This window comes from Macaca thibetana, chromosome 7 (assembly GCF_024542745.1).
Source record: "Macaca thibetana thibetana isolate TM-01 chromosome 7, ASM2454274v1, whole genome shotgun sequence".
In the NCBI taxonomy this organism is placed as follows: Eukaryota; Metazoa; Chordata; class Mammalia; order Primates; family Cercopithecidae; genus Macaca; species Macaca thibetana.
This window is the reverse complement of record NC_065584.1, coordinates 2,473,856-2,492,604: the sequence shown is the minus strand read 5'-3', so window position 1 is coordinate 2,492,604 and position 18,749 is coordinate 2,473,856. Positions and strand designations below refer to the sequence as shown.

At 58.6% G+C, this 18,749-nt stretch overlaps 2 protein-coding genes across 2 annotated transcripts in view; one reads left to right on the top strand and one right to left on the bottom strand.

The window, feature by feature from the left end:
- Positions 1-17,537, bottom strand: part of AHNAK2 (AHNAK nucleoprotein 2) — a 43,550-nt gene extending 26,013 nt beyond the window's left edge. Inside the window, 1 exon segment of the mRNA XM_050797006.1 lies at positions 17,465-17,537. Coding sequence (XP_050652963.1) covers positions 17,465-17,519 — 55 coding nt within the window. The 5' untranslated portion in view covers positions 17,520-17,537.
- Positions 13,175-18,749, top strand: part of PACS2 (phosphofurin acidic cluster sorting protein 2) — a 421,633-nt gene continuing 416,058 nt past the window's right edge. Inside the window, exon 1 of the mRNA XM_050796972.1 lies at positions 13,175-13,178. The gene's annotated coding sequence lies outside the window, so the exon portion shown is untranslated. The remainder of the gene's footprint in view (positions 13,179-18,749) is intronic.

Below are 18,749 nucleotides of genomic sequence, written 5' to 3'. Positions count from 1 at the left end.
TCTCCAAAAAAATAATAACAAATAAAATAAAATGTATCTTAGAATTTTACAAATATAGAAGTAAAGCATATGACGGGATGGGGATGGAGTGCAGAAGTTGCTGTTGTGAAGATCTTACATTATACTTGAAGTAGGACAATCTTACTTGAAATTATACTGTAATAAGTTAAATATTCAGAGTATAAACCATAATGCAACCATTAAAAAAAAAACATGTATAGGTAATAAACCAATAGTGGAACTAAGATGGAATAGTAGGCTGGGCACAGTGGCTTGCGCCATAATCCCAGCACTTTAAGAGACTGAGGAAGGAGGATCACTTGAGGCCAGGAGTTTGAGACTCGCCTGGGCAACACAGTGAGACCTTATCTCTAGAAAATATTAAAAAGTTAGCCACGCATGGTGGTGCACATCTGTAGTCCCAGCTACTCAGGAGGCTGAGGTAGAAGGATCACTTGAGCCCAGGAGGTTGAGGCTACAGTGAGCCGAGATCGTGCCACTGCCCTCCAGCCGGGGTGACGGAGCAAGACCCTATCTCAAAAAACAAATAAAAAAACACCTAGATCTCCTTTTTAAAACACTGAAGTAGCCGGGCGCGGTGGCTCAAGCCTGTAATCCCAGCACTTTGGGAGGCCGAGGCGGGCGGATCACAAGGTCAGGAGATCGAGACCACAGTGAAACCCCGTCTCTACTAAAAATACAAAAAATTAGCCGGGCGCGGTGGCGGGGCGCCTGTAGTCCTAGCTACTCAGGAGGCTGAGGCAGGAGAATGCGTGAACCCAGGAGGCGGAGCTTGCAGTGAGCCGAGATCGCGCCACTGCACTCCAACCTGGGCAACAGCGTGAGACTCCGTCTCAAAAAAAAAAAAAAAAAAAAAAAAAAAAGACATATTCCCACCCCCATTCACGACAAATCAGTGTCAGATTCTGATAGGTGTGTCTATGACTAACAATAAAACACTGAAGTAAAAACCGGCAAAACTGAAAGGAGAAATAAATCCATAATTATTATACAATAGGATATTTTAACACTCTTAGGAAATGATAACCTTACAAAGTAGAATAGGGGAAGATACAAAACACTTGAAGCACCCATCAACCAACGAGACCAAACTGGCACTAGGAGAACACTCCAGACAGCAGCCGGAGCATGCTGCTCTCAGGTGCACAGGGGACAGTCACTGAGACAGTCCCCATGCTGGCTCAGAAACCTGCCTCAACAAATTTAAAATCACTTCAATCACCCTAGATCTCTTCTCTGACCCCCAATGGAATCAGGACAGTGTGGCAGAAACACAAATCAGTGAACAGAAAACAAAGTCCAGAACAGCCCCACACTTACATGGCCAATTATTCTTGTTTGTTTGTTTGTTTTGTTTTGAGACAGGATCTCACTCTGTCACTCAGGCTGGAATGCAGTGGCACAATCTCTGCTCACTACAACTTTTGCCTCCTGGGTTCAAGCATTTCTCGTGCCTCATCCTCCCAAGTAGCTGGGATTACAGGCATGCACCATCATGCCTCGCTAATTTTTTTTTTTTTTGGTACTTTTAGTAAAGATGGGGTTTCACCATGTTGCCCAGGCTGGTCTTGAACTCCTGGCCTCAAGTGATCCACCTGCCTTGGCCTCCCAAAGTACAGGTGTGAACCTGTGTGAGAACGCTCCTGACAGCAACCTGTGCATGCCCGGCCAAATTCTTGTCAAAGCAGCCCAGTTATTCCAATAGAAAACAAAGTCTTTTCACCAAATGGTCCTGGAACAGCTGGGTATTTACTGGGAAACCAATAAACCTGGACCCTTCCATCCCATCACAAATGAAAATGAATTCAAAATGAATCATAGAGGTAAACTGAAAACTATAAAACTTCTAGAAGAAAATATAGGAGAAATTATTTACCACCTTGAAGGCAGCAATGTTTTCTTAGGATACAGAAGGTAAGGATAGTAGAAGGAAAACTGATAAATTTAAGTTCTCATAATTTAAAACACTGGCCTTAAGAGCTTTCATTTTCCTCAGAAAATGAAAAGGCAATGAATGTATCTGGCAAAGGACTTGCATGGAGCCCGTGTACAACTCAATAGAAGAAAAAACACTCAATTAAAAATGGGCAGAAGATTTGAACAGACATTTCACAAAAGAAGATGTACGAGTGCTCAATAAGCACAAGAAAAGATGCTCAACATTTTCCGTTATCAGGGAAATGCAAATCAAGACCAACGGGGCCGGGCGCGGTGGCTCAAGCCTGTAATCCCAGCACTTTGGGAGGCCGAGACAGGCGGATCACGAGGTCAGGAGATCGAGACCATCCTGGCTAACACGGTGAAACCCCATCTCTACTAAAAAATACAAAAAACTAGCCGGGTGAGGTGGCGGGCGCCTGTAGTCCCAGCTACTTGGGAGGCTGAGGCAGGAGAATGGCGTAAACCCGGGAGGCGGAGCTTGCAGTGAGCTGAGATCCGGCCACTGCACTCCAGCCCGGGCAACAGAGTGAGACTCTGTCTCAAAAACAAACAAACAAAAAAAAAAAAAGACCAACGGAACAGAACAGAGATCCCAGAAACAGACACACACACATAAAGCTGTGATGATCTGTTCAATAAATGGCCTGGGATCCACTGGATATCCCTATGGAAAAACATTAATCTTCGCCCCATCTCAGCCACAGAAAATTAATTTCATGTGGATTATAGATCCAAAGTTAAAGGCTTACCAATAAAATTTCTAGAAAATAAATAGAAATTACTTTTAGAGTAGGGGATAAATTATTAAACGGAACACACAAAAAATGACAGATATTGGTCTATATTAGAATTAAGAACTTCTGACCAGGCGCAATGGCTCACGCCTGTAATCCCAGCACTTTGGGAGGTGAAGGCATGCGGATCATGAGGTCAGGAGATCGAGACCATCCTGGCTAACACGGTGAAACCCCGTCTCTACTAAAAATACAAAAAATTAGTCGGGAGTGGTGGTGGGGGCCTGTAGTCCCAGCTACTCGGGAGGCTGAGGCAGAAGAATGGCGTGAACCTGGGAGGCGGAGCTTGCAGTGAGCGGAGATCGCCCCACTGTACTCAAGCTTGGGCGACGGAGCGAGACTCTGTCTCAAAAAAAAAAAAAAGAATTAAGTTCATCAAAAAACACCACTAGGGGCATGAAATGTAAATGAGTATAGCCATGATAGAAAACACTATGGATGGTTCCTCAAAAAATTAAAAATAGAACTACCATTTGATCTAGCAATCCCACTACTGGGTTATATATCCAAAGGAAATGAAATCGATGAGTTGCAGCTATCTTTGCCTAAAACACAGATTGGGCACAGATAGCTGCAATACATTTACCAAGCAAAGTCCTCCAACCCAGAAAGCACAAAGAATTCTTGCAAACCAAAAGACAACCCGATAGAAACATGGGCAAGAAAACACTGGAAAGGTAGCTCATAGAAGAGGATGTTCAACCAGCCGATGAGAATGTGGAAACATGGCCAGCATTTCTAGTCATCTGCGCAATGCCAACAAAACCACGAGGCGCCATATGCTCCCAGGAGAATGGCTGAAATCTCAAAGTCGAGATTTAGGCGAGGCGGACCACCTGAGGACAAGGCCTGGGGCAGCTGGAACTCCGTCCTGGTGTGGGTTGGGGGTGAGCTAGCACAACCACTTGGAAACAGTCTGGTAGAGTCTATCAAAGCCTGACACGCCTTACCCTGTGGCCCAGCAACTCATAGCCAGGGGCAGGGCCAAGAAATATGCGCACGTATGTCCCTCAAAAGATGGGTGCAGGAACGTCCATCTCAGTATAATTTGTGGCACCCAGAAACCAGAGATTCAAATGTCCATCAACAGTAGAATAAAAAAAAACCTGAGGTATTTGTCCAATGGAACAGTATATGGTAGAAACTATACCTACGTGCAACATGGATGAAGTTCACAAACGCAAGGTTGAGATAAAGAAGCTAGATATAAAAAGCGCTCATACCAGGGGAGCCCATCACATCCAGTTCACAGTCAGGCTCAGGCCAACTAGGGCTGAAGTCGCCACAGGGAGCGGGCAGACAGGGTCTCCCGGTGGCGGTAGGGGTCTACTTCCCAACCAGAGGGCTAGCTACTTGGGTGTGCCATGGTTTGTATGCTTTCTCCATAAAAAATTTTAGAATTCTACATAAAATCAAACATAATTATAACCTTTACACTAATAAATCTGAAAATTTAGATCGATTGGATATATTCCTAGAAAACCCACAGGAAGAACCAAACGTGTCCAACCCACGGCCCACAGGCCGCATGCAGCCCAGGACAGCTTTGAACGTGGCGTAACACAAATTCGTAAACTTCCTAAAACATTAGGATATTCTTTTGCAATTGTTTCTTTTAGCTCATTAGTGTATTTTATGTGTGACCCAAGGCAATTCTTCTTCCAATGTGGCCCAGGGAGGCCAAAAGATAGGACGCCCCGATGGATAATCCAAGCAGTTTTATAACAATTTAAAAATCAATATGGTGAAACCCCGTCTCTACTAAAAATACAAAAATTAACTGGGTGTGGTGGCGGGCGCCTGTAATCCCAGCTACTCTGGAGGCTGAGGCAGGAGAATCGCTTGAACCCAGGAGGCGGAGGTTGCAGTGAGCCGAGATCGCACCATTGCACTCCAGCCTAGGCAACAAGAGCAAACGCTGTCTCAAAAAAAAAAAAGAAAGAAAGAAAGAAAGAAAAGAAAAGAAAAAGAAAAAATCAAATCCCTTATTTAAAACCGTCCCATAAAAAGAACTCCAGGCCCAACTCCCACTCCGAATTATACTCTAAATATTCCAAGAAGAAACAGTACCAATCTCACACCAACTCTGGCGCCCTGGCCTGGGCTCCAGGGCCTCCCTCCGGCAGTGACGAGGAGGGTCTCAGACCTAAGGCCCCCATCCCTGCCCCAGACCCAGTTGCTGGTAGGACACTGATTGGAAAGGAGCATGTCGCTATCCTTTGGGGTGGTGTGCTGGCCTCGGGGACCAGCTGCTCCCTGTCCCCTGCGGTAGGTATCCTGGCCTTGGGGACTGTCCCATGAAGGGAGATGGGGAGGCCCAGTCCCGGCAGTAGTCTAGCTCTGGCCAATGTGCTGTGTGGCCCTGAGCAAGCTCATGCCCTCTCTGAGCTTTCATTCCCTCATGGATTTGGGGGCCACCCTGCCTGCCCTGAGTGTAGGTTGCTGGGCCATAGACACTGCTCCCCCAGAGGCACCCCCAGGGCCATGCCTGCTCATCCCAAGAGCACCTCTGCCTGCACAGGCCCCTGCTGCTCCCTCACTGCTTCAGGGGCCTTTCCTTGCCCTTTTGCAAGATGGCTCACAACCCACGTCCCCTCTGGCTCTGGTCTCAGGCCTGGCAGGGCTGGGGGATGGTATCTCCTGGAGGAGGTTCTCTCAAGTGAGGGAAGAGAAGGGCAGGAGGTGAGGGCAGGCAAGGCTGGGTCAGTGCCAGGAGGCATCAACACTCACCCCCACATCATCCCACCCCCACCACCTTCCTACTGCTCGGGTGGCCAGGCCCAGACCCCTGGCCTCCATGACCCCGCAGCAGAGCCACAACCTCCGTTTCCTTCACCTGCCAAACCAGCCTTGCACAAGGTGTCAGCCCAAGAATTGTACCCCTGGCAACCCCATGACATGATCTCCTCCACAGGCCCCTTCTCCCTAACCAGGCGGTGAAGGGGCAAGGCCCTGTCTCCCTTCTGCACAGCTCTGTCCTGGCCACCTGGGCCCATCTCACTCACGTTGGCACTCAGACACTGCCCCACCACCTGACAGGGCCCTTGCTGCTCCCACCTGGACGCACCCCCAACCTGCAGACAGAACTTGGCCAGCCCCACTGCTCTGCCTCCCAGATGGCTGCCAAACCCTCCACTCCTTGCCCACCTGCCCCCTCCCACTCCCTCCACGTGCCCTGCCAGGGCTCCCCAGTGCACCCCACAACCCTGAGGGACCGCTAGCTGGGGCCACCCCGGCCGCTCTGGAGCTGCCTGGAGCTGCCTGGAGCTCCAGCCACACCAGACCCACAGCAAACTCGTGGGGGGGGGGGGTGGTGCCAAGAAAGGGGACAGGAATCTGGCCAGAGCCTGCCCACTGCTAAGCCAAGGGCAATGCAGGTAAGCCACTCTCTGGCCTCAGTTTCCCTTCCTGCTCTGCCCAGACCCTGCCCCTCAATCCCCAAGGTGGGTAACAGATGTGAAAACTGAGGCTGGGGGAGGGGAGCCACTTACCCAAGGGGACCCAGCCAGTAGGTGTGGAGCTGGGGCAACTGCCCCAGCCCGCCCTTACCTAGCAGGGCTGGGGGCAGAGAAGGGTCCCTGGGTCACTTGGCCCACAGCTGCTCCCCTGCCAGCGGTTGGAGTTGGGGTCATGAGTGGGGAGGGGCTCCCCTGCCTCCAAGACCGGGTGTCCCAGGCCCTGCCCAGCACTCAGGGTGGGGCAGGTGTTCTGAGGCTGCCCAGAAACCCAGCCGCCGCCTCCTCCCTCCGCAGCCTCCCCAGCCAAAAAACCCCACCCGGCAGGCAGGAGCCTGGTTGGGTTGGGGGTGGGGGGCAGCTGCCGTGAGGCCCAAGAAAGGGTCAGGACGGCAACTCCTTGGAGAAGGGACTCGCCAGGCAGGGGGCACAGGTCTGCTGGGCTGGGGGTGGGCACAATGGTGAAGGGCCCCTGAGCTGGGCACAGCCGGCTGCACTTTCAGATCTCTCCAGGGTAGTCTTGTGGGTGTTGGGGCCGGTGAGGGAGGGTGTCGACAGCAAGCCCGGGGCACACCCTGTGCTGGGAACCTGCGTGGGGGAAGGAGGAGGAGGCGTGACCAGCTCTGCTCCTGCTGGCCCTCATGCCTGGTCCTGCCACTGGCCCACGTGGAACAGTCCCCAGTCCCACCCTCAGCAACCGCACTGGGAGTAGCTGTTCCTGCACTGCCTGTGGTGGAGATGAAGCACAGAGGTTCAGGGAGCAGCAGACCCGCCTCTGGCCACACAGCTGCGGAATGGGGACCCCTGTGCCGCTGGGCTGGCAGGAACCTGGCCCAGGAACACAAACAGGAAGGGGGAAATCCTGCCCGCCTCGGGATAAGGCTGCCCAGCCAGGCTACCGGCCTCGGACCCACACCAGTGGGGAGAGAGAGGAAGGCCCCCAGTATCCCAGTCCCCCACCAAGAGCACTTCCTCCCAGGCCCGAGGTCCTGAGGAAGCCCCGCCTTGGCCCCAGAGTGCGGAGGAGGCCGCCTTTGCCCCGCCCCATCTCCGTCTCCGGTTCTCCCAGACAGGCTCTGCAAGTGGCCCCATCACCTGAATCATGACGCTGGTTGTTGACAGTCACCAAAGCTCCGCTTCAGAGAGGAGAATGTGGAGGTGACTTGCCTGAGCCAGGCCCAGCTGGTCAGGCTGTTGGCACCTGGTTCCTTCCCCAGTGCCCTGGCCTCAACACTACCATTAACATTCCTGCGGGCGCAAACTTGAACTTTGGGGAGGGACCCCAGGACCCAGGTCAGTCCCTTGCACGCCACGGCAGGTGGGGGTGGTACCACAGTGAAAGGCACAGAGGACACCCACCCTGGCCCAGAAGAGCTGCCTCCCCAAGAACTGGACTATTTTGGGGCAGGGCCTGAGCAGGCAGGGTCTCAGGAAGTGTGTTTGGGGGAGGAGCAGATCCTGGCGGGGAGGTGGGGTGTGGGGGGCGGGGGGCGGGCGGAGCGGGAGGGGACAAGGAACACAGGCTGGGGAGTGCAGCAGAGGCTCACCAACACCCCTGCTCCACAGCCGGGTCCGAACTGAGGACTCCCACCAGCCACCAGCTAAATGAGAGTTGTTGGAGGGTCCAGAACAGGTCCATGCGGAGAGGAAGTAGATTTTGCTTAAACAAAATCCAAGTTTGCATCTAAACTGGCAGCCCCAGGGCCCCATCTCCTGCCTCCAGGTGGGAGGGCATGGTTGGGTGCATTTGCAAGTCACCAGGGCCCTGGGGGCTGGCAGGAAGGAGACTGGCTCTCCAGTGGCCAGAAAAGTCCATCCTGGGTGGGAGGAACAGCCCACTCCAGGTTTGCAGGTGAGTGTGCACACGTGTGTGCTCACGCGATGTACGTGTTCAGGTGCTAGGGCGTGTGTGCACTTGTGTGTCTGGCTTGGGCTCCTCCCTCTGAACGCCCCGAGTGAGGCCATGGAGGCGGGAGCCCTGTGCCCACCCAGACACAGGAGCACACAGCTGGCTGCACTTGGGCCTCACCCAGTGGTGGAACTTCATGAAGAAAGTGCCAAGCGGGCTGACTGTCATGAGACCTTCAGACTTTCCTGAGCAACATCCCCTACCCCTCCCCATGCTTCTCGAGATAACTCTCTCGGGATGAGGCCGGCAGAGCCAGCTCTGGCTCTTGCTCCTGCCTCTGTTTCTGCCTCCAAGGCTGCAGGAGGGCGGAGGAGCCAGCCTCAGTCCCCTAGACCTAGGAGCTGGGCTCCTCGCCCACCCAGTAACCATTCCCCACTGCAGCCCAGCTGTACCCGTGAGGCTATTCACATCACCCTCTCCCAAAACAACCTTCCGTAGCTCCCTGGTGCCGTCCATGGGTCAGACTGTCCTGGAAGCCTCTCTGTGCCTGCTCTAGCCCTAGCCAACATCCACAGCCTCTTCAGCCCTCACTGTGCCTGCCTGGGCCATGGGCTCTCTCTCTCTGGGCTTTCCCAGGCTGTCTTCTCTGCTGGGCAAATTCACAGACTAAGCTTGGCCACCCTGCCATGGCTTCTGGACACTGCCTGGTCCCTGGTCCCCAGAACACTTTGCTCACCAAGCACTCAGAGCCTGGCACATCGTAGGTGCATAATAAATGCTAGTGCGGGCAGTGCATGGGAAAAAGGAAGGAGCTTGTCAGATCTCCTGGAAAAGCCTGGTAAGCCTGAGGGCGGGAGGCCGTTGATGGGGATGGGAGGGCAGCAGGTGGGCCCAGTTCATCTCCTTCTGCTCCTGGAGAAACTGAGGCACAGGGGAGCACACCAGCCACCTCTCCAAGGGATTTGGCAGCCAAAAGGAGCAGCCCCACGCTCCCATCCATCCCAGGCTGGCTAGCCGGAGCCAGTTTCCCTGGGCTGAAAGGCCGGCCCCACAGACGTCCAGGGCAGTGTGACCCTGTGATGGGGCTGCCTATCGCCCCAGGCCCCCACAGCCCACCTCGGGCACCCCCAGGAGAGTAAACCTGGCCTTTGGAAGCAACCACCCTCCACAGACACCCAGGGCCCCTGTGTACCACACAAGCACAGGGTCGTCTGAGGACCCTTCCCCAGGCCCCACGCCCACCTGGGGGACTTGCAGACCTGCGGCTGCCCTGAGTGCAGGTGCCCTTCGCATTCACCTCCCCCCACACCGAGGCTCCTTGCAAACAAGAGCCACTGTCCCCTACCTGCCCAGGGCCCACAGCTCGGTGTCCTGCCACACACCTTGTATGGCCTGGGCTCCGCCAGCACCCCAGGGGCCAGGAGCCAGGAGAAGGGGCTCCGGGAATTTCTCCCTGACATCCGTGCCCAACCCACTGGCCCTGGCTGGAGCCATGGTAAACTAACACCCCTGCCCATCCATCAGCTGTGGGTCAGGGCTATGCCCAGCCCAGCGCTGTTCCTCCAGCCCCTCTTGCTGGTGGCCTGCTGGCCCCGACAGACCTGCGGAAGAGTGAGGCAAGCAGGTGCCCGGGGCTGACCGGGAAGGGGGCCGAAGTGCAGGGGGTGGGCACAGGAGCCACTTACCAAGGAAGCTACAGACGCTCTCCCAACTGGCCCAGAAGTGAAGATCCCAACTGGCCACCTCCCCCTGCCACGCCCGGTTCCTCCCTCCACAGCTCCTCCCCCCATTATCCCGCCTCCGCCTCCGCCTGCTCCTAGGGCTGGCTCTGGACCCTGCCAGGACCTCCACGTCCCACCAGAGGGAGTAGGCGGGTCCCCTGATGGGCCAGGAGCCAGGCCAGCCCTCAACACTCACTCAGCTTCTTGGAGCTGGGGACCCCACCCTGAGTGCTCCCCCAGCCTGAGCAGCTGACTGCAGAGGAACAGACCGCTCTGAGTCACACAGCCAGCCCAGTCTGGTGAGTGCCTTAGTGCGTGCCAGGTCCTGCTCTGTGGACAGACGTAGGCCTGAAGCAGGTCCCTCCCAGGCAGGCTCTGCACAAGCCCTGTGTCTCAGTTTCCCTATGGGTGCCAGGATAGAGGCTGGCCCAGAAGGGAGGAGAGGCATAGCCTAAGGGCAGGACTAAGCCCACAGGGGGCTGGGCCAGTGACCTTGGGGCCTGGTCATCTGCCACCTGCCTGAGCCCCCAGGGCAGCCAACCCTGGCCTCCTTTCAGCCCTCGCAGCCCAAACTCACAGCAGCCCCTACCCCTCGAAGCACCAGGGTATCTGGTAAGCAGGGTGTGGTGGGGCTCAGGAACCAGCATTTTTTGAAACAGGGTCTCTCTCTCTCACCCAGGCTGGAGGGCAGTGGTGCGATCATGGCTCACTGCAGCCTCAAACTCCTGGAATCAAACCATCCTCCCGTGTCAGCCTCCCAAGTGGCTGGGTCTCCAGGTGACGCCGCCATACCTGGCTAATTTTAAATTTTTTTTGTAGATACAAGATCCTACTATATTGTCCAGGCTGATCTCATACGCATGGGCTCAGACGATCCTCACGCCTTGGCCTCCCAAGTGGCTGGGACTGCAGGCACACACCAGCACGCCTGGCTAATTGTTAAATTTTTTGTGGAGACCAGGTCTCCCTGTGTTGCCCAGGCTAGTCTCAAACTCCTGGGCTCAAGAGATCCTTCTGCTTTAGCCTCTCAAAGTGCTGGGATTACAGGTGAGAGCCTGCGCACTGGCCTAGCATTTTTTTTTTAAACAAGCCTCCCATCCTTCCCAGTCATTTCTGGGTGGTGGCTGAGAAACATCTGAGTCCCATGCCCCCAAGTCCCCCACTATCCAGAGCTCCAGCTGCCTGGCCCACCTCCTGGTCACCTCACCCTGCTGCACCCTGGGCCCTTAGCCCCCACTCATCTTTGCTCTGGGTGGCCAGGAGGCTTCAGCAGGACACAACCAAATGTGCTATGTGTAGCCCCACTGGGATCCCAGGGTGCCAGCCCTGTGCCCATGGCCTGGGTGGGGACCTGCCTCCAACAGGCAGTCTGGAGCAGGCCCGCACAGCTGAGGCCCAGCCCAGGCCTCAGGGGCAGTGAGGGGTCAGACCCGGCCTGGTAGGTCAGCGACAGAATGGCTTGCATCCACACCAGGCCCCAGTGGCATGGGAAGAGGTGGGAAGGCGCGGCTGAGAGGGCTGCCCCCACCACGGGATGTCAGGGTGGCCTGAGGCGGGCACAGAGAGAAGTGGTCCTCAAATAGGCCAGAGGACTTCAAGGGCGGGGAAGGCTCTGTCCCAGCAGAGGCACTGGCCCGCAAATGGGGTGGGAGAGGCCCCAGGGGCTCCTCAGTCCCGAAAGGCAGGGACCTGCTCCCAGGCCCCTTCCTGGCCTCCCCCCATTGCAATGCCCTAAAAAGGGTGACACAAAAACCTAACGGTCACAAAGGTAGAAAACGACTCTATTTACACGAAGACAGAAAAGCTGGCCAGGTCTGCTCCGGGAACACTCCCAGACAGCTCTCACCTGGGAACGCTGTTTACATGTTTACCACCTGACACCCACACTAGCCAGGCAGGGCAGGGCTGGCTGAGTCAGCACCGTACCTAGAGGCCCAGCCCAGCTGGAGTGGGATGGGAAGGGGACGCTGGTACAGAGCAGGGCCATCATGACAAACACAGCACTGACCCCCGCAAGAGCCTTTACTGGGGCCCCCACCCCAGCTAGGCCCACCTCACAGCAGCCAGAGGGAGGCGCCCTGTAGAGCTGGCCACAGCGCCGGCCACGCAAGCCCTTCCCCGGACCCTCGCTGCAGTGCGGCGAGTGTGGTCCACCAAGCCGTGGAACACATGACCGAGATCTCCTCCTGGCGCACCCTCCCCAACGCGGACCGCCATGGGAACGCACCACACCCTGCCCCAGGCCCTCTCCAGACGCTCAGCACGTGCCACTGGCTCTCCCTGGGGCACCTTCCCAGCTCAGATCCTGGACTTGCTACCCCGCCAGGCAGTCAGCACCAAGCCCTCGGCTACAGATCCCCTGGCGGTGGGTGCCCACAGCACGGTGCAGACACACAGCAAGGGAAGGGGTCAGGCTGGAGACCCTGGGCTCTGGCTCAGGACCACTTACTGGGAAGGGTAAGAGCTGGAGAGCCACACTTCACACCCTGCCCCTGTTGCTACCCAGTCCCAAGAGGGGCACACTTGGCCACCAGCAGGCGGGTGCTGGGCAGGGCCTTGCTCACCTGCCTCAGTTCCTGGGGACCCCCACCTACCAGACCCCTGGCACCACGTGGTGGGACTCAGTGGTCAGGCAGGTGTCTGATCAGCTGGAGGGACGGCAGGCAGGGCATCTGCTGAGCCACCACATCACAGACCCTGAGATCCGGCATGTCCGGTGATGTGCACTGGACAGCTAGTCCCGGCTCAGAGCTGTTAGGACCCAGGATCAGCTAGGGGTCGCCGTGGGAACTCGGCTGCTGGCGGGGGCCAGGCAGGGCCGAGGGCAGCGGATGGTGAATCAGCCAGGAGGAGGCCAAGGCATGAAGCTTGGCATTCTCAGGGCATGTGTCACCAAGGAGCCGACGGTACTGGCTTATTCAGGAGCCAGGCCTGCCAGGCAGCAGGAGCAGGCCAAGGACCGAGGGCTGGAGCCCTAAACAAGGGGGCCTTAACTCCACCCAGTGGGGCTGAGTCATGGGGCCTCCTGCCTACCCACACGCCGTCACCTGACAGCCCCTCCAGCTGGCAGGGCTCACACGGACATAGCCCAGTGAGGCTCTCCAAAGTGTCCTGCCCCTGCCGCGTCCCAGGCACCCCCAGCTGCCCCTGCTTGGCTATACCCTTTGCAGCGTCCAGGCAGGGGTGTGGCTTGAGATCCCTTTCTGGACTCCTACCCGGAACAGCCTGTGCAATTGCCTACCATCCCACCACCGCCACCCCTGCAGGAAGGAGTCCCTCCCAAGAGCTCTGCAGAGAGGAGGCCCCGATGCCACTCCCACCCTCACAAGCACACACTGGGTCAGCAAGTCCAAGTCTGCGCAGCACAGCTGGCAGGGCAGGGACTGGAAGCCGGGGGGAGGGCGGTGGCTGCAAATAACTCTGTGGGCCTCTGGTAGGTGCGGGGATGGGGGATCACCGCCTCCCGCCCCAGCCCCTCCCTACCCCCTGCCTCCTGGGCCCGGCTCCATGTTTCCATTTTAGAAAGTGCTTCTGACTATTAAATATTTATCCGAGCAAGGAAGTCCTTGGCTCCCGGCCAGGCTATGGCTTCCAAAAAAAGAAAAATAAAGGGAAATCTGGAGGCTCAGACTGAGTGCAGGTGGGGCCTGGTGGAGACACCCTCGAAGCTCACAGCGTGGCCAGGGATCCCATCACCCTTAGAGGGGATGGAGAGGAGCAGAGGGGCATGGCCCGTCCTCCCTGTGTGTCCAGTTAAGACTCTGCTAAGCTCCCTCCAGGCTACCTGGCCTCCATAGCCCCCATGGAGCAGCTTCCTTCCTGCCAAAACTGCCCTAAGACCTATGGGGCTGCCCGGTGCCCTCAGGACAAAGCCATCCCTCCAGCAGCTGGCGCTGCCACCTCTCCATCCTCACCCCACCCGTCCCAGATGCACTGGGTTGAACACCTTGCAGGTCCCTTCCTTCGCCCTCAGCCTCTGCAAGCTCCTCCTGCTCTGCCTCCGCTTCTTTTTCATGACCAGTCCCAGTCTCCATTTGGGCCAGTTTTCCTCCAGGGAGCCCTCTCTGGCCCTTCTGTACCCCCTGCGGCTGCACTGGCCACAAAAATAGGGTTCACGTTTGTTGAATGAGCAATGGGTGGATCCTTGCTCTGCTGAGGTATGACCTCCCAGGTCCCAGGGCTCCCGGGGTGGCTTTGAGACCCAGAAGGATGGGTGAACAGGCAGCCAGCCAGACGGGAAGCACTCCCACAGCTCACACCAGCCCTGAGCGCAGGGTGGGCCTCTGCCAGCCAGAAGACCAAGCTGGGAGAATGTGTCATTCTACTCCTGAAGTGGGTGGCAGGGACCCCCAGATGGCAGTGCCCCCCACTTGCTGGGGTTTGGGGGCCTTTCCTCCCCAGCACCTATACTTCTCCACACCTGGCCAAGCCAGCCCCCAGCTGAGCCTGAAACACAGAGGCTTTCAGCATAGGTGTCACAAGAGAAGGACACAGAGGGGGCCAGAGTCTAAGGGAGAGCTGGGAGTGAGCCCAGCAACCCAGGGGGCTTCCCAGAAGAGGCAGCTCCTAGCCCAGCCCAGGACAGAAGAGCTTGGCCAAATGGAGAGAAGGCAATGAGGGCATTCCTGCTGTAGGCCCAGCCACGATGAGCCCAGATGGGAGTGGGCACTCAGCTTCCTGGGCATGGAGAAGGCCAGGAGGGAGGGGGCTCCCGGGGCATTGGAACTGGAGGCTCTGCGGGCTTGACCCTCCTGTCTACTTCTGAGCCCCACCCCCTTCCCTGAGCTGCATCAGGTGGGCACTCCTGAGGTTTGGGGCAGGAGCCAGAGGCCAGCAGGCAGCCCAGCCTCCCTCCCTGGTGGTTCAGCTTCCGTTTCCCCACCAGGGAAAGCGCTGGGGTTGTTAGGAACACACTTACAACATCACTGTTGGTGGCTTCTGAGAGGCCACCTCATTGGAGGGCACTCCAGGATGCCCTCTGCTGCCTCCTCCTCAGGGCCCATTCCTGCCACTAGCGGCCACAGAGGGGCTCCTTTGCCTGCAGTCACCCTGCCTGGTGGGGCAGGGCAGAGCCAGTACCTGTCAGAACAGCATGTCACTGACCAAAGCATGCGATATTCTGCTCTGGCCCCTAAAAGCCCAGGGAGTCAGTCACTGCCTCACGGTCCCCAGCCTCAGTGTCCCTGTCTGCAGAATGGGAATACAGCCCTCCCTCAGTGTGGACGACCCAGTCAGGGAGACACTAGGGTGGTGACAGGCCCGCCCGCACTGTCACTTGGCATCCCTGGCTGCATGGCGCTAGCAGCACAGGCAGCTGCGATCACTCCCGTCTCCGAATGTGAGGTCCTGACCCACATTTGCAGCCCAAGGCCCTGAAGAAGGCACCAGCAAGGCACAGAACAGGCAGACCACCTCCACAGCTGCCCTGCTTTGCACCCTTCTTGGGAAAGGGCCCAGCCATCTCATGACCCCCATCCCAGAGGAGAGACCACCCACACATCTTCGCATGATGTCACTGCACCTGGGGCCTTCCCAACACGGTGGTGCTTTCTTGGGTCGTCATTGTGGGAGGTGCTGAGGCCAAGCCAGGGGCAGCAGGTGTAGGGTGGGGGCCAGGGCCGGGGAGGGGTTCCCTGTCTCCCCAGCTATCAGGGATCCAGCTCTGCCCCTGGGAAGGAGGCAACCCGCCCCTGGAGTAGGCAAGGGTGTGACACCCAGAGCCCGCTGGGAGTGAACAGGCTGGTGTTACAGTTGGCAGCGCTGCGTGGGGTGTTCCCAGCAAGGCCACCAGGGGGCAGCCTCAGCACAAAAGCTGCCCAGGAGATGGCTCCCTGCTGGGCTGGTGCCTGGTGCGGCTGGCAGAGGGCAGGTTTGAACTGGACAGGAAGACTAGAGCAGGGGAGAGTCCGCCCATCTCCAGCCTGCTGAGAGGGGACTGCCGGTGAAAAAGGCCTGGACCAAATCCAGGCTGGGAAAGGCAGTAGGTGGCAGGGTGCTTGTCAGGAATGCACATTCCCAGGCCGCAGGGTTGGGGAGGGTCTGGGAACTGGCGTGCTGGACAGAACTCCCAAGGGCTCTGATCTTGTAAGTCTCCTACCAAAGCTCCAGTGAGAGCCACTGACCTTATTCCCTAAGAGCAGATGGTTCTGGAGGCTGGACGCAGGGAGGGACTGCCTCAGACAGGCTGGGAACCACGAAGCCAGCACAGGCCTCTGTGGAGGCAGGGGGTGGATGAGGTGGTCCTGGACCCTGCAACTTGGGAGTCTCTGGGTGCCCCTGAGCGAGGAGGAAGTGGAGAGGAAAGGCTGTGCAGGGAAGCTGGGGGCAGGGTAGTGGTCCCATGCCTTGGGGCCCCGCCCTTCTCCCTCTGAGGAGGTCAACCTGCAGCCATGTGGGCAGGGCCAGTCATAGTGAAAGAGGAGGGGGCCGGGGGCCTCCAGCCCACCGGGGCCATCACCCTCCCGCTGCTGAGCCCAGACACCTTGGACTCCCTTCTGCAACACCGTGAAGCAGGCGCTGTAGGGGTCTCCCTGCTCTGGAGTCCCTCAGACAAGTCTCCCACCCTAAGTGCGCACCAGATAAACAGACCACAGGAGGGGCCTTGGTAGTGCCTGCTGCGGCTGGGGGGCATGCCCAGGCCAAGGGCACCCCTCTGCGCCTGCAGCGTGGCACCATTAGCATTGACCTGTTTTCCCCAAGGAGTGGGGTCCAGCCCGTGCCAGTGCTGGCACAGCCCAACCCCCTGGCCGGTGGCTGCCAAGGCCCTGGGTGTGGTCAGGCTGCAGCAGCATAGACCTAGCCCAAGGGACTGCCCCCCCACCCCAGCCCTGCCCTCCAAGATGCTGAGACACCCAGGCCCTGGAACCAGGCCCAGTGCAGGGACAGACACACAAAAAACAGCAGGTACACATTCCGTAGCCTGCGGCTCAGAGGGAGGCTACTGACCATCCCTGGGGGCATGCCAGTGGGTAGCACCCACTTTCCCTTGCCCAGCACTGAGGGACTCTGTGGCCTGACTTTGACCCCATTCAGGCCCCTCACAAGGCCCCAGACCTCAGGCCTAGCGCTGCCACAGCCTCCACTTACCCAGCGACCCCACCACACAGCCACACAGTAGACGCTGCCCAACCCTGCCTAGAAGCCCCGGACCAAAGTGGATAGCCCAGACTCCCGGACCAGCCTGGCTGCTCTCCCCCAAAGCAGGTGAGAGGGCAAGCCTGGTGCAGGTGCCCCGTGTCCCGGCGGCCCCGGCTTTCATGCCCCATGCAGACACCAGCCCCGCTCCAGAGCGCGGTAGCACCTCCCAGGAGGCCGCCTCTCGACCAGACAGTGTCCCAGCAGCGGGGCAGGAGCGAAAAGGAGAGATAGACAGGGACCGCGAGTGACAGAGGGAGTGCGCGACAGAGACGAGTCAGCCACCGAGAAACAAAGTGAGCGGCTGAGACAGCCCCAGAGGCCGGGAGAGGAGCAGGGACCGAAAGTCGTGGACAGGTAGAACGCGAGGCACGGGAGAAGAGACCCCAGCGGCCGGGGAGGCCCAGAACAGCGCGCGAGTCCAGCCGGCATCCCCGAGTCCCCCGCCCCCACAGCCCGCACTGCGCGCCCCCGGACACGCCCCGGCGCGCGCCCTCGCGCGGAGCCCACCCGCCCCACGGGAGCTGGCTGCAGGCGGGGAGGGCGCACCGCTGCCGGGGGTTCCGGGCCAGGTAGGCAGCACCATGTGGAAGCAGTCGCACATCGCGGCGGCCAGGCGGTGCGGGCCTGCCGGCCCGTCGCGTCCAGTCGCTGGTCCCAGCTCCGGCGCACCGGGCGGGCGGGCGGGAGCCGCACTCTGCCCCGCTGCTCCGCGCTGCCGCGGGCGGCCGACCTCAGACTGCGGACACCGCGCGCCAGGATACCCAGCCGCACAGCTAGGACCCCGCCCGGGTCCGCCCAGCCCGGCCGGGCCACTGCGGAGCGCGCTTGCGGGCGGTGCCGCCGGCCTCATTCAGCCCATTGGCTGCCGCCGCCGCGGCCCCGCCCCTCCCGGCCAGGCCCCGCCCCGCTCCGCGCCCCCGGCCCGCCTGTCGCGTCCGCAGAATTAACTTTGGATTCCCGCCAGGGAGCGACCTCAGGATCCCCGCACCTAGGCTCCTGGACTTGCCGCTGTCTTCACCTCCCACTCCGGGGGAGACAGACACTTTAGTCACAAGCTGGGTGGGGGGCAGCCTGCGGGGACAACAGTGGTCGCGGGCACCCCAGGAAGTGATCCGGCAGCAGAAGGACAAGACAGAATTCTGCAGGGGCTGGGGGTGGCCGACACGAGAACGCGGCTGAGAGCGTGCAGCGGGAACAGGGCGCCACGGACAGGGCTGCGGGGTGGGCGCTGCGTGCGGGAGCACCCAGCGCTGGGGGGCCGTCCTGGAGCCAGAACCCCGCCCAGAGTCATCCTTCCTACTGATTCTTGTCAAGAGCCTAGGGCCTAGGACACAGCGGCAACCAGCACCCTACTGGCCCTGCCCCAGGGGCTTCAGGTCTGGTGTAGACACAGCCAAGACTGCAAGGATAAGGCGTTCTGCAGGGCGGGACTGCCCTGGGGGCGGGGGAACGGGGGTCCTGGAAGGCTCCTGGCAGTGTTAGCTGTGACCTTAGGGGTGAGGTATGAGCCAGGCAGTGTAGGAAGAATGTTCTGGAGAGAGGGAACAGAGTACTGTGTGTGCAGAGAATGGGGGCAAAAGGGCTGGTGTTGAAAGTCAGGCCCAGTGGGCGGGGGCAGGGCAGCAAGGCTGCTGAGGGGGCTCCTGTGGGTAGGAGGTGCCACCTAAGGCTCCAAGCAGGGTCTCTGAGCTTGATGAGAGCTGAGGATAGACTGCACAGGTGGCTAGGGGTGTTGGCATGGGGCACAACTGGAAATACGAGCAGTGGAACCAGGGCTGTGGTGTGGGAGGGAGTGAAAGGATCCCGGGATACTCAGGCAGAGCGGACTTGG